The sequence below is a fragment of the Lynx canadensis genome, chromosome B4 (genome assembly GCF_007474595.2).
Source record: "Lynx canadensis isolate LIC74 chromosome B4, mLynCan4.pri.v2, whole genome shotgun sequence".
In the NCBI taxonomy this organism is placed as follows: Eukaryota; Metazoa; Chordata; class Mammalia; order Carnivora; family Felidae; genus Lynx; species Lynx canadensis.
This window is the reverse complement of record NC_044309.1, coordinates 120859384-120873540: the sequence shown is the minus strand read 5'-3', so window position 1 is coordinate 120873540 and position 14157 is coordinate 120859384. Positions and strand designations below refer to the sequence as shown.

General features: G+C 40.0%; 1 protein-coding gene across 1 annotated transcript in view; it reads right to left on the bottom strand.

Annotated features, from left to right (window-relative positions):
* Positions 1–7768, bottom strand: part of ANO4 (anoctamin 4) — a 245140-nt gene extending 237372 nt beyond the window's left edge. Inside the window, exon 1 of the mRNA XM_032593799.1 lies at positions 7693–7768. Within this exon, the coding sequence (XP_032449690.1) occupies positions 7693–7768 (76 nt within the window). The remainder of the gene's footprint in view (positions 1–7692) is intronic.
* Positions 7769–14157: the final 6389 nt, after the last annotated feature.

The window sequence follows — 14157 nt, the reverse complement described above, 5'->3', positions numbered from 1 at the left end:
ATAAACTCAAAATGGATGCAAGACCTCAATGTAAGACAGGAAGCCATCAAAATCCTTGAGGAGAAAGCAGGCAAAAACCTCTTTGATCTTGCCCGCAGCAACTTCTTACTCAACACGTCTCCAGAGACAAGGGAAACAAAAGCCAAAATGAACTACTGGGACCTCATCAAAATTAAAAGCTTCTGCACAGTGAAGGAACAATCAGCAAAACTAAAAGGCAACTGACAGAATGGGAGAAGATATTTACTCCAGCTTTCTTTTGACCCCCATTTGCATGATAAATGTTTCTCCATCCCCTCACTTTCAATCCGCAGGGGTCTTCAGGTCTGAAATGAGTCTGTAGGCAGCATATAGATGGGTCTTTTTTTTTTTTTTATCCACTGTCACCCTATGTCTTTTTTGATTGGAGCATTTAGTCCATTTACATGCAAAGTAATTATTGACAGATATGTATTTATTGCCATTTTGTTAATTATTTTGTGGTTGTTTTTATAGTTGTTTTCTCTGATATTTTCCTTCTTTCATGGTTTGCTGCTTTTCTTTAGTGATACACTTGTATTCCTTTCTCTTTATTTTTTGCATATTAGGAGGTTTTGCTTTGTGGTTACCAGTAGGATTATGTATAACATCTTATGTATATAGCAGTCTATATTAAGTTGACTGTCACTTAAGTTTGAACCCATTATTTACTTCTCTCCCTCCCACCATGTTTTAGTTACATGGTGTCATATTTTACATCCTTTTATTTTGTGGATCCCTTGACTGATTACAGAAATAATTTTTTTTAATTTTTTATTTTTTAAAATTTACATCCAAATTAGTTAGCATATAGTGAAACAATGATTTCAGGAGTAGATTCCTTAATGCCTCTTAACCAATTTACCCATCTCCCCTCCCACAAACGCTCCAGCAACCTTCAGTTTGTTCTCCATATTTATGAGTCTCTTCTACTTTGTCCCCCTCCCTGTTTTTATATTATTTTTGTTTCCCTTCCCTTATGTTCATCTGTTTTGTCTCTTAAAGTCCTCATATGAATGAAGTCTTATGATTTTTGTCTTTCTCTGACTAATTTCACTTGGCATAATACCCTCCAGTTCCATCCACATAGTTGCAAATGGCAAGATTTCATTCTTTTTGATTGCCGAGTATATATATATATATATATATATATATATATATATATATATACACACACCACATCTTCTTTATCCTTTCATCCATCAATGGACATTTGGGCTCTTTCCATACTTTGGCTATTGTTGATAGTACTGCTATAAACATGGGGGTGCATGTGTCCCTTTGAAACAGCACCCCTGTATCCCATGGATAAATGCCTAGTAGTGAAATTGCTGGGTTGTAGAGTAGTTCTATTTTTGTATTTTGAGGAACCTCCATACTGTTTTCCAGAGTGGCTGCACCAGCTTGCATTGCCACCAACAATGCAAAACACATCCTCTTTCTCCGCATCCTCACCAGCATCTGTGTTGCCTGAGTTGTTAATGTTAGCCATTCTGACAGGTGTAAGGTGGTATCTCCTTGTGGTTTTGATTTGTATTTCCCTGATGATGAGTGATGTTGAGCATTTTTTCATGTGTTGGTTGGCCATCTGGATGTCTTCCTTGGAGAAGTGTCTATTCATGTCTTTTGCCCATTTCTTCACTGGATTATTTGTTTTGTGGGTGTTGAGTTTGATAAGTTCTTTATAGATTTTGGAAACTAACCCTTTATCTTCTATGTCATTTGCAAATATCTTCTCCCATTCTGTCAGTTGCCTTTTAGTTTTGCTGATTGTTCCTTCACTGTGCAGAAGCTTTTAATTTTGATGAGGTCCCAGTAGTTCATTTTGGCTTTTGTTTCCCTTGCCTCTGGAGACGTGTTGAGTAAGAAGTTGCTGCGGGCAAGATCAAAGAGGTTTTTGCCTGCTTTCTCCTCAAGGATTTTGATGGCTTCCTGTCTTACATTGAGGTCTTGCATCCATTTTGAGTTTATTTTTGTGTATGGCGTAAGAAAGTGATCCAGGTTCATTCTTCTGCATGTCGCTGTCCAGTTTTCCCAGTACCACTTGCTGAAAAGACTGTCTTTATTCCATTGGATATTGTCTCCTGCTTTGTCCAAGATTAGTTGGCCATATGTTTGTGGGTCCATTTCTGGGTTCTGTATTCTGTTCCATTGATCTGAGTGTCTGTTCTTGTGCCAAGAAATACTTTTCTTTTTTTAACTGCTTTTGTGATTTTTCCTTTCCATACTTTTACTTATGGTCTTTCCTTTTTAAAGAGTCCTTTTAATATTTCTAGTAGGGGCATCTGGGGGGCTCAGTTAGTTGGTTAAGCAGCCAACTCATGGTTTCAGCTCAGGTCATGATCTCACAGTTTTGTGAGTTCGAGCCCCATGTTGGGCTCTGTGCTGGCAGTACAGAGCTTGCTTGGGATTCTCTCTCTCTCTCTCTCTCTCTCTCTCTCTCTCTCTCTCCCTTTCTCTGGTTCTCCCAACCTCACACTGTCTCTGTCTCTCTCAAAATAAATAAATCAACTGTCAAAATTTTTTTTAAAAATATTTCTTACAGCGTTGGTTTAGTGGTCATGAACTCCTTTAGGTTTTGTCTGTGAAACTGTCTCTCCTTTTATTCTGAATGATAGCCTTGCTATAAAGAATATTCTTGGCTGTAGATATTTCCCTTTCAGCATTTTGAGTATATCATGCCACTTCCTTCTGGCTTGTAAAGTTTCTGCTGAAAAACCCACTGATCGCCTTATGGGGATTCTCTTGTATGTAACTGTCTTCTTTTTCTTGCTGCTTTTAAAATTTTTTCTTTATCACTACTTGTTACCATTTTAATTACTATGTCTTGGTGTGGACTTCCTTTAGTTGATTTTGTTGGGAGAATCTCTGCACTTCCTGGATCTTGGATATCAGTTTCCTTCCCTAGATTAGGGAAATTTCCAGCCATTATTTCTTCAAATAAATTTTCTTCCCCCACTTTTCTCTCTCTTCTCCTTCTGGGATCCCTATAATGCAAATGCTCTTATGCGCAATGGACTCACTGAGTTCCTTAAGTCTATTCTCCTTTTGCATAATTCTTTTTCTCTCATTCTTCAGCTTTGTTACTTTCCAATACTGTCTTCTAGTTCATTAATTCACTCCTCTGCTTCTTCCAGCCTATTTATTCCATCAAGTTTATTTTTAATTTCATTATGTTCTACACATCTCTTATTGGTTCATTTTTTTTTTATGTTATCTATCTCTTTGTTAAGGGTCTCATTGATGTCCTCCACCCTTTTATCAAGTCCAGTGAGTATCTTTATGATTAGTATTTTAAATTCTCTCTCAAACATGTTACTCATATCCATTTCACTTAGGTCTCTTGCTGTGGTTTTGTCCTATTCTTTCATTTGTGATATATTCCTCTGTCTCCTCATTTTGTCTAGTTTCTCTGTGTGTTTCTCTGTGTTCAGGAAGTCAGCTACATCCCTTGTTCTTGAAAGTAGACCAGCTGTGCACTTTTAACTAGGTGGTGCAGGTCCTCCTCCACATGAAAGGCACAGCTGAAGTGGAGACCTGGGCCAGCTGGGTCACTCCACAAAGAGTCCCCGGGCAATGGGTACAGTTTTAACAAGGTGCCCACGTCTTCCATGGAAGGTGGGGAGATACAGTGCTGGCAAGGTTTACATGGGTCTTTTGGGAGAGGGGATCCACAGACGGAGGCAGGTCTGGCTGGAGAGGCAGGGTATGGTGTAAGCAAATTAGGAAGTGAGTGCAGGCGCCACACTAGTTCTCACAGGTGGCTGTGTGTTTATGATGAGAGGTAGGGGAGTGAAATGTTCCTAGAAAAGGAACATTTGTTTGTTCATAGAAAAGCTTGTTTTTTCCTAGAAAAGTCTCTCAGGGAACTCAGATTAGTAACTGACTTTCCCTCCTGTAAGCTCCAGGTGACTTTTAAACTGCTGCTTCAAGCTGTATATCCACAGGCTGTTAGCTATGCTCTCTTTAAGGTCAGGGGCTCAGCTTTCTATCACCCTCTAGGCTCTCTTAGAGCTGAGCCCACTGATTTTTAAAGTTCTAAGCTTTAAGTCCTGTTATTGTAAGTACTCATGAAATTCAGCCCCTGATTTTCAGAGCCAAATGTTATGGGGATTTCTCTTCCCCTTATAGGCTCCCCAGTGTGCTAGTCTGTCTCTCACCACTCTGCACCTGCAGCTACCTCCCTCCTGTGTTTAGACTCTAGGGGTTTAGGTTCTCAGAGTCCTTGCCCCTCCTACCCTCTTCTATGTGGCCTCTTCTCTACCTCTACTTGTGGAGTGTGTTTGGCCAGGCTTTGGGCCCTTTTCTGGGTTGTTTGCTCTGAAGCAAGTATTATCTAGTTGTATCTGTGAGACAAGGTAAGTTTAGGGTCCTCCTTCTCTACCATCTTCCCGGTAGTCCCTAAGCAACTTTTTAATTAAGAAATAATTGAGAAGTTTTTCCACAGGACTCATGTAGAGAACAGTTGAAGACTGAACTTGGATTTACACCTCTGATAACCTTAGAAGTATATACCTTTTGAGACCTATTTTTTCCAGGAAAATTTCAAACATACCAAAAGCAAAAAGAATAGTATAAAAAAACCCCACGTACCCATCACCTAGCTTTAACAAACATCAAGATTTTTCTGTAAAGCTGAGGAGAATAAAAGATTTTTCTAATCTTTTTTCATCTATTCCACTCCCTTTGTTGTTGATTTGTTTTTTAGGTGCTGGAGTATTTTAAAGCAAACTCTAGACATCTTGTTAATCTGATCAAAAACAATATTAATTGTATTGCCTTACACATTATATCAATATGAACTATACCTAATACATATGAACCACATAAAAAATTCAAGAGAGTTTTAAAAATATTAATAACAAATTAATAATGAAAAGATTTTCTTAAAGAACACTCATTGATCACCATTAGAGGTTGCTAAAATACCAATTACTCAGAAAAGTGATAAATAAAAGGAAAGAAGCATTTATCCCTGCCTTTCCTTTACTAACCACATTTCAAGGTAACCAAATAGTTGATAAGATAAAGTTCTTCACTGCAGATTTCCAGCTAATAAATTACCGATGGAAAAGAGAATTGGAAAATCATTTTAGAAGCTACAGTGAATATAAAAGTAAGTTTTGTCCAAAGAAGCACCATGAGGAAAGAGCTAGAATTCAAGCACATGGAAAACTAAATGCAGATCTTTAAAAAAAGAAAGCCAAGGAAAGGTGTTAGCCTTATTTAATGCCAACCAGTCAGGGAAACATGGTCAGGAATGATGCCATCTGATGGAGGAAAGCTGAGTTTCAACAAATTGCAAAACCTTTTATTAAGAGGAGAATATCTTGAATTTGAAGGTAGAAATTTAGTCCTGAAAATTACCTTAGTGGCTGGCATTTAATCGGGTGCTTTATACAGATGAGGAAACTGACCCTGTCAGGGTAAAACAATCAGTCTACTTATTAGTCCTGGAAGGCCACAGTAAGAAGTCTACCAAAAACTCACAAATAAGGGATATAAAAGCCTGCTCAGAGGTAAATTGTAAATCAGCAATCACGAGTCACGTCAGAAATATAGAGTCATCTTAAATTTCCCCAAGGGGAGGAAAAAAGACGTGACTTGGGCCAGACTGTAAATTCTAAAAAATTTTAAGAAACCTCAAATCAGAATGAAGTATGGTCAGCCAAGTATAAAAAGAACAACAATAACAAAACCTGTAATAAACAAACATGAGCAGTGCCTATCCAGGTAACAGCCTCTAAGTTCAAGAGTTCTAACAGCCAGGAGTGCCTGGGTGGCTGTTTGTTAAGCATCCAACTCTTAGTTTTGGTTCAGGTTCTGAGCTCATGGTTCCTTTGAGTCCTGCATCAGGCTCCACGCTGACAGTGGGATTCTCTCTCTCCCTCCCTCTCTCTGCCCCTCCCCCGCTCACTGTTTTTCTCTCACTCTCAAAATAAATAAATAAACTTTAAAAAAGAGTTCCAACAGCCAGACAGTCCTGAGACACAATTTTACTCTCCTTTATCCATTTAACTGCCCTTGCTCTAACAGCACTCACCAGGCAACCTTCAGATTAAGATTTGGCTTCCATTGCAGGAAGAGAGTAATCATACTAATGTTCCTATCTACCCAGGAACCAAGGTTCTCAGTGTGGGCTAACAAACTGGCATCCTGAGTTTCTTTCTATACACCAATCTCCTCATACTTGCTTAGAATGAATCTGCCCACAAGATCTGGTTTCTAAGCCCTCAATGCTTTAAGTCTGAGATTTGTTCTTGGGAAATTCACCCAGGTAAGGCCAGCCATGCTGGGTGGTCCCTTGGGAGACAGCCTGGCAGCTTCGCCCTCACAGTACATGTCCCACTCTGATGCTCAGACGCCTGGGCAAGTGTGGGGCTTCTACTCCTAGGTGTCTCTCTGTGGGCAGGACTAACACAGTGGCATCAAACTGGTATTTTCACCATGTCATGCTTTCTATCATGGTTGTATGTTCCACATTTCCAGAAAGATGCAAAATGAATATCCTCAGACCCATAAAGACTCCAGAAGAATGCAGACAAATTTTTAGGTGTCAGATGAAGGGTCTGGGAGAGATGTTTTAAGTCAACATCAGAGAGTACATGCAGTCTGAGTCTGCAACCATGAAACAGACCACTCTTTCAACATTTCTTGTCCCTTTTACAGAGGATTATTGGGCTAAAGGAACTAGAACTGTGACTCACTGTGGCACTTCTAGTTCTTATAGAACTCCTGTCAAGGAGGTATAACATGTTAGAAATGAGAATAAAAATCACACTGTAGAAATAAACGGCACAGATACTTGGAATTGTTGAACATTACATGTTAAAAATATAATAATGTAGATCATGTGGTGTGATGTCAAAATGTAAAAAACAAAAAAAAATTCATGAGTATGGCCAGGAGAGAATAGAAATGAGGAAGATGGGTATGTTACAAGGGAATTGGGAAGAAACCCTTATTGCCTCAGCAAATCCATACGGTCCTCCAGAAATTAAGATTTCTCAGAGTTGCAGATAAAGTACCTGGCCCATCAGAGCTCTCCTCATACAATGGCAAAGTCCATGGCAGAGAGATATGTAAACAAATAGCACACAAAACATCAAATATACTCCAGACATGAAAAGTTAACATTTATAGAAGACTCAGCAGTCACATCTTCAGAAATGAATTATCACTCAATAAGTTGCATCATCCAATTTGGTCTTAACTACTTTGAAAAAAACATTGATGATTATCTATTAAATGCCAGGCACTGTGGTAAATACTGATAATTACCCCGTTAATGCCTCACCCCAATCCTACAAGACAGAGAATTGGCATCTACATTTCACCAACAGGAAACCTGAGGCCCAAGAGGCAAAGTTACTTGTCCAAGGTCAAACAAGTAACTGAAATTTTAACTCTAATCTTTTCCACTATTGCATGTAGCCTGGTAAATGTAATTAAACTGATTAAATTAGCTATATACCAATACATAGACAGTTTTAAGTGTTTAATGGTTCTAAATAATTTAACAAGGCAGGGTTGGAAGGTATGGTATGCCGACATTCCTTTAACCCAAACTCCTATGAAACCATGTCTTCGCCCTCTTTTCCATCCATTCTGAAATGTCTTCCTGGTTCTTGAACAGCTACCAAATGCCTTAGTAAGAATGAGCTGAAACTGTACCTTCTCCTTGAAGCCTTTCTGGTTCCTCTGGCTCAGAGTCAACACTGTCTCTAATCTTGCAGTTAGCCTTTACCATGCTATGCTCTTGTACTCTCCTTCACCCATCAGCACATGGCTGTCCCATTTCTCCAGCTATCTCAAGAGTCTCTAAGGGCAAGGATCACACTATGTACTTCAATTCCTTCCTCAGCTCTGAACAAAGTACAATCCATACAGAGATGTGGGAAGACAATTTGCCTTCATCTCCTCCTCCTTCTGCACGCTGCATTCTACATGGTGCAAAGACTCCTTTGGCATAGGCAGAGCAGAGTCAAGACAGGCAAGGAAATGATACTGAGTATGTTGACTCATGCAACTTTTAATTTTATGCTTCCTGTTTCACTATACACTCATCGCCTTTCCTAGACTTCTTCAGGCCTGAAACTTGGCTGCTTTCCTCAGCTTCAGCAGATAGCTTCCTCCCCAACTCAGCTGAAAAGGTGGAGCCCAGGCAATGTAAAGCTTCTAGTCTTCCTACTTTTCTACCTTAAAATATCTTTAAAAAAGAGTATCTTTTTCTCTTGAGACCTATCATCTACCTTACTTGATAAAAAAAAAAAAATCTGTAGGCAGAACCTTGAGAAACACATCTTTTTAGGAACGAAGACAGCAAGTACAGTAGGTATTAACATGTGAGTACTGGAGTCAGGGTTTCTGGGTCCAATTCTTGGCCACACCTTTTTCTACCTATTTTACCTAGTGCAAGTTACTTAATCTTTTGTGCCTCAGTTTAGTCATCTGTAAAATGAGAATAATAACAGTTTTCTACCTCAGAATCATGAGAATGAGTTAATATCTACAAAGTACTCAGGGCAGTGCCCAGCACACAGCAGCTGCTCAGTGCAAGGCAGAGGTCATCACTCCTTCTATCATATCAATGACTCCGCTGAACTTTTCAATCTCACCCCTTAGGCCCTAGAATTTAACACTGTTGGCTCTGCTCATCTGCTTTTAAACAATCTCTTTGGATTCCAGGACACCCTTCTTACCGCTTCCTCTCCTAACTGTAAACTCTCCTCTCTCTTGTTCTCAAGGGTGAAAGTGTTAGTTTCCTCGGGCTACCATAACTTATTACCACAGCTCTGGTGGCTTGAAACAACTGAAATTTATTATCTCTCTGTTTGGGAGGCTAGAAGTCTGAAATCAAGGTGTTAGGAGAACTGTGATTCCTCCAGAAGTCTCTGGGGGTGACATCTCCCTGCTACTTTCAACCTCTCAAGGGTGCTGGCATTCCTTGGTATTTGCCTTGTGACCACATCACTCCAATCTCTTGTCTCCATAGTCTCATCACCTCCTATCTCCATCTGCCTTTTTCCTACAAGGACAGGCATGGTGGCATATAAGGCCCACCTGGATAATACAAGATAATCTCTTCACCTTAAGGTCTTTAATCACATCTACAGACTCTTTTCAAAAAAGGTCACCTCTATAGGCTTTGGGGATTAGAACATGGATGTATATCGGGGGGCCATTATCAGCCTACCATAGCAGGTGTTCCCCAAGGTTTTGACTTTGCTCTTTTCTTTCTCTCCACTCCTTCTCCAAGTGATCTTCCAGACTCCATGTCTTCAGCTGTGTGGACATGTCCCAAAGTCACTCTTGTTCTACACTGTCTCCCATATTTCAAACCCATCTTTCCTACTTGGCCTGAATCTCTTCCCGAAAAATTTGCTGAGTCCACAGAACACAAGAAATGTTTAATATTTTGAGAACAGAAAACAAACTCAGATTTATTTTAAGCACCTCCTTTATTTCTCTTAAAATCCTATCTCACATGTGAATATTGTTCTCAATAAAATAATATTCTTTGGTGCTCCTTCTCTCTGGCTCACTTCCAAGGTGCACTAGCTCCAGCTGCATTGCGCAGTACAAGTGCGCCCGTGGAAAAACGATTTGCTTTCATCTAAATGTCACTCCTGTGATTCAGAAGAGCTCTGTGCCACAGGAACATCTGCAGTTCTGTTGGTGTTTTACAACTTGCAGCCATAGCACCTCTGTGTTCTATCACACTCCTAGTCATTTCTTAGATAAATTATTTTTCAAAACACTGAAAACCTATGTTTTGAATGTCACTACCATGAGCAAAACAAAAAACTCATCTATTCTTGATTAAGGAAAAAATTAATTTGTGCAAGGGGATGTTTATTTCTAGTTTTCTCTTTTTCTTAGATTTAACTACAAAGTGGAGAACAAATCCAGCATTTCCTCTTCCCAGAACACTTACGAGAATGGAGGTGAAAATTCTCCTGCCTGCTCCTGAGGCTTAGAATTACTTCCCAAACTTCTGGAGCTTTTCTAATATCTTCTCTCATTTGGCTCAAAATACAGTTTACAAAATATTTATAAGATAGCTGATACCCTTCAGTCTCCTAAGGAAAAAAAAAGACTCAAACATATAGAATGCATTTGGCCAAGAATGCATCCCACTTATCATAAGCTTACGCATGTTCCCATTACAGGGGGCAGAATTTGTGCAATCTCAGTCAGATGAGCTCAGGTGGACCCAGAGCAAACATTCTGAGGAGATTTGAGTGCCAGAAATGGTGGGTAACTGAATGTGGGTGCATTCCAGGGAGCAGTCACAGATGCTGAGATTTAACCCATATGAGGCCCTCCTGGAGGGCTGAAGATGAAGCACTGTTTAGTCTCAGTAGGCCTGATGAGAAGATTTGCAACAATCCAACCTTCCTCCTCACATCAGGTCCTTAGGTGTGTCATGCCTCCTTCTGTTTGGTCTGCATTGTAACAGGGATTACCATGGCATCGTAAGACGCTCAAGCACTTTGAAAAAAGACCAACATGCTAAAGACTAGGTATATTACCGAGATTTAACTTTTGGCTCAATGTCTACATGAAGAATTTACAGTATGGAAACCAATTTGACAATAAATTTCGTACATTGGAAAAAAAAGAATTTACAGAACCAGACAGTGATAAGAGCCTATAAGAATATTTAACCAGGGGCGCCTGGGTGGCTCAGTCGGTTAAGCGGCCGACTTCGGCTCAGGTCATGATCTCGCGGTCCGTGAGTTCGAGCCCCGCAGGTCATGATCTCGCGGTCCGTGAGTTCGAGCCCCGCGTCGGGCTCTGTGCTGACCGCTCAGAGCCTGGAGCCTGTTTCAGATTCTGTGTCTCCCTCTCTCTGACCCTCCTCCATTCATGCTCTGTCACTCTCTGTCTCAAAAATAAACGTTAAAAAATTTTTTTAAAAAACATTAAAAAAAAGAATATTTAACCATCATTACTAAATTCAAATAAAGTGCTGGATATAAATTACTAGGGTTTCTCTCCTTCAAACCCACCACTAGATTCTAATTAGCCTTTTTGTAACTTCTTTATTTCCTGTGGCTGAGGCAGATTTCAAGTCTCCTTTTTTCCCTTCTGCTACAGAATTCTACCAGAAGCACTTCATTTCAGGGAACCACAGTGACACAGTAGATTACTGTCCCCAGTTCATACCTCCTCTCTGCCATGTGGCCCATCAGTACTTCCCAGTTAGGAGGGAAAGTGTGTTCCCCATTCTGGTGATTTTGGACTTGGTGATCATGACTTGCTTCAGTCAATGGGATGTTACTGGACGTAATGAAAGCAGAGACATGAAATGTGCCTGCAGTTTTGCCTGAGTTACTTCTTTCCCTGCTCCCTCCCTACAAGATCTACTCCTATTGGGTGGCCCCATCCATTTCCATGGCTCTCATTCTACTGGGCTCTAATATTACCCTTGCCTCTTTACACATAAACTTCCCACTGTTGCTAGACCCTGAATTCTTCACTACCTCTTTCCTTAATGCAACCCCTCCTTTGCAACAGAAGAATCCCCTTTATTAAAATCTCTTCATTTGTTAGAATTCTGTTTTCTCTTGAACCTTGATTATCATAGACTTGGAAATCCATCCCTTTCAATTTTAACACTTAAAGGTTCCACATCTTCATCAGTGAACAACAGTATCACTGAAAATTTCCTTGGAAGTTTCTCAAAAACTCCATGTGTGCTATCTTTCACCTTTATTCTCCCAAGTTGTCTTGTTCTGTGTCATTTTGGTCAACTTTTTTCTTCACTACTCTGAAGGCTAATCTAAACCCTGAATTTCTCACTTCACCTCATCCTGTGATATTTAACTTATCCTAAATCTTTACATTCTCACTCAGGAAAGCACTGAGAAAATGGCTATGGAATTCTTGTTACTCCGTGAAAGTTTAAGGGTTTTCCTTGTGTTCTGTGGCCTTAGGCACAACATATTCCCGCCACCCCCCACCCCAACACATATTAAACTTATAACAGAAAATTGTCATAGATGATATTTAAGGATGTAAATAAGATGGAAGTAGGCAATTACATGAGTATGGTTTAAAATTAATACCTTGGGAAAGAGCTCTTTTTGAGATCTTCAGTTGTTAACTGATCGGTTCATGGAAGAAACATTTGTTAAGAGCTCACTCCGTGCTAAGCACTGAGGATTCAGAGATTAAAGGATAGAGTCTTTACAGTTCAAAGTGCTCACAGTCTGACAGAGAAGGCATACCCTAGTCCTAAAGTAGCAAAAATCTAGGGTTTCTAATGTAATCTAGAAAAAGATATCAACACTTCCTGGGTTTAATAAAAAGAAGAGAGAAAGATCAGGTCATTTGGTCTTTCCTTAAGCAGCCAGTGAAAAGGCATCTCTGCTATTCCTGAAACAAATTTAATTTATTTGGCATTTTTCATAATAGAGTGGCATGGTCAAATGTTATCAAACCCCAAGCACATACAGCTGGGGGTAGGCAACAAAAGTAACCAAGAAGCTAGGTATCTACTTCACATGGTAAAACCCACACACTGTGAAAAAGTACACAATGCAATTCCTAAACTTCAATGGAACCAATGATTAAGTGATATCACCAAGTGAGCAACTCAAATAGCATAAGAACATTATTTCTTAAAATCCTTGGACTCAACTTTAACTTATCTTGGCAGTCAATAAAATGCTTCTAGAAGTTACCAGTAACCTCAAATGATAATCATTAACCCTCTAAAGGGAACAATGCTTTATATAAGATTTTGTTCATTTAGGCAAGTGAGCACAGTTTAGTTGAAAAGAATTCTTTTTTACAGAATGGTTTATTTCTATTGAAAACTACTAAGCTGTACATGCTCTTGGGCCCAATGACAGAAACAAAGATGATGAAGGCAGAATCTGTGTTCTTGCAAGGAAAAAAGGTATGTAGAAGTAACTAACAGTAGGGAGAGGTGAAAGCCCACAAGGGAGGGGAGATCCAGACTACATACACTCCAAGGGATGAAAGGGGTCAGCACACCTTTCCTATAAAGGGCCACAGAGTAAATATTTTTGGCTTTGCAGGCCATATGATCTCTGCTGCAATTACTCAACTCTGCTGTGGTAGCCCCAAAGCAGCCATGATAATATGTAAATAAAGGAGTGTGGCTGAGTTCCAATAAAGCTTTAATTTCAAAACCAGGCAGTGGGGCAGATTTGGTCCATGGGCTGCAGTTTTCCCCACATAGAGTTGTGGGGAAGACTATCAGGCCTCTTGAAGAAGGCAGTATGTCATGTCACTAAGTCTAGACTGCTGGGTAAGTTTCTAATAGCAGAGAAGGAGGAAAAGAGCATTCTTGGCAACAAAGTCATGAGGGTATGAAAGAACAGAGCCAATTCATGGAAGGAAGAGGTGTCCAATTTCAAACATGTTTAAGATATGTGAGCAGTGGGGGCACCTGGGTGGCTCAATCAGTTAAGCATCTGACTTCGGCTCAGGTCATGATCTCATGATTCATGAATATGAGCCCCATGTCAGGCTCTGTGCTGACAGCTCAGAGCCTGGAGCCTGCTTCAGATTCTGTGTCTCCTCTCTCTGCCCCTCCCCGACTCATGCTCTGTCTATCTCTCTGTCTTTCTCTCAAAAATAAACATTAAAAAATTAATTAATAAAATATATGTGAGCATTGGGGCACCTGCTAAGTCAGTTAAGTGTCTGACTGCAGCTCAGGTCATGATCTCGTGGTTGGTGAGTTCAAGCTCTGCATCGGGATCTGTGCTCACAGTTCGGAGCCTGGAGCCTGCTTCATATTCTGTCTCCCTTTCTCTCTGTCCCTCCCCTGCTCACACTCTGTGTCTCTGTCTCTCAAAAATAAATAAACATTAAAAAAATAAAAAAAAAACCCACAGATATATGAGCAGTAACACTGGCTCTTTAGCCTAAAAGTAATGATAACAACAACTGACTTTTCTATGGAATTTTAAAATTTTTAGACAATTTGTCAAGAGCCTTGAATACTGAACTTAGAGTATAATCTTCATTTTAGGACAGTGAGGAATCACCAAAGATATGTGAGCAAGGTTGGGAGGGTGCATCATCAGAACAGGGATTTAAGAAGAGACTGCCTACTTCAACTGGGGAAATAGATCAGGGTAAGAGCCATAGGGGCCT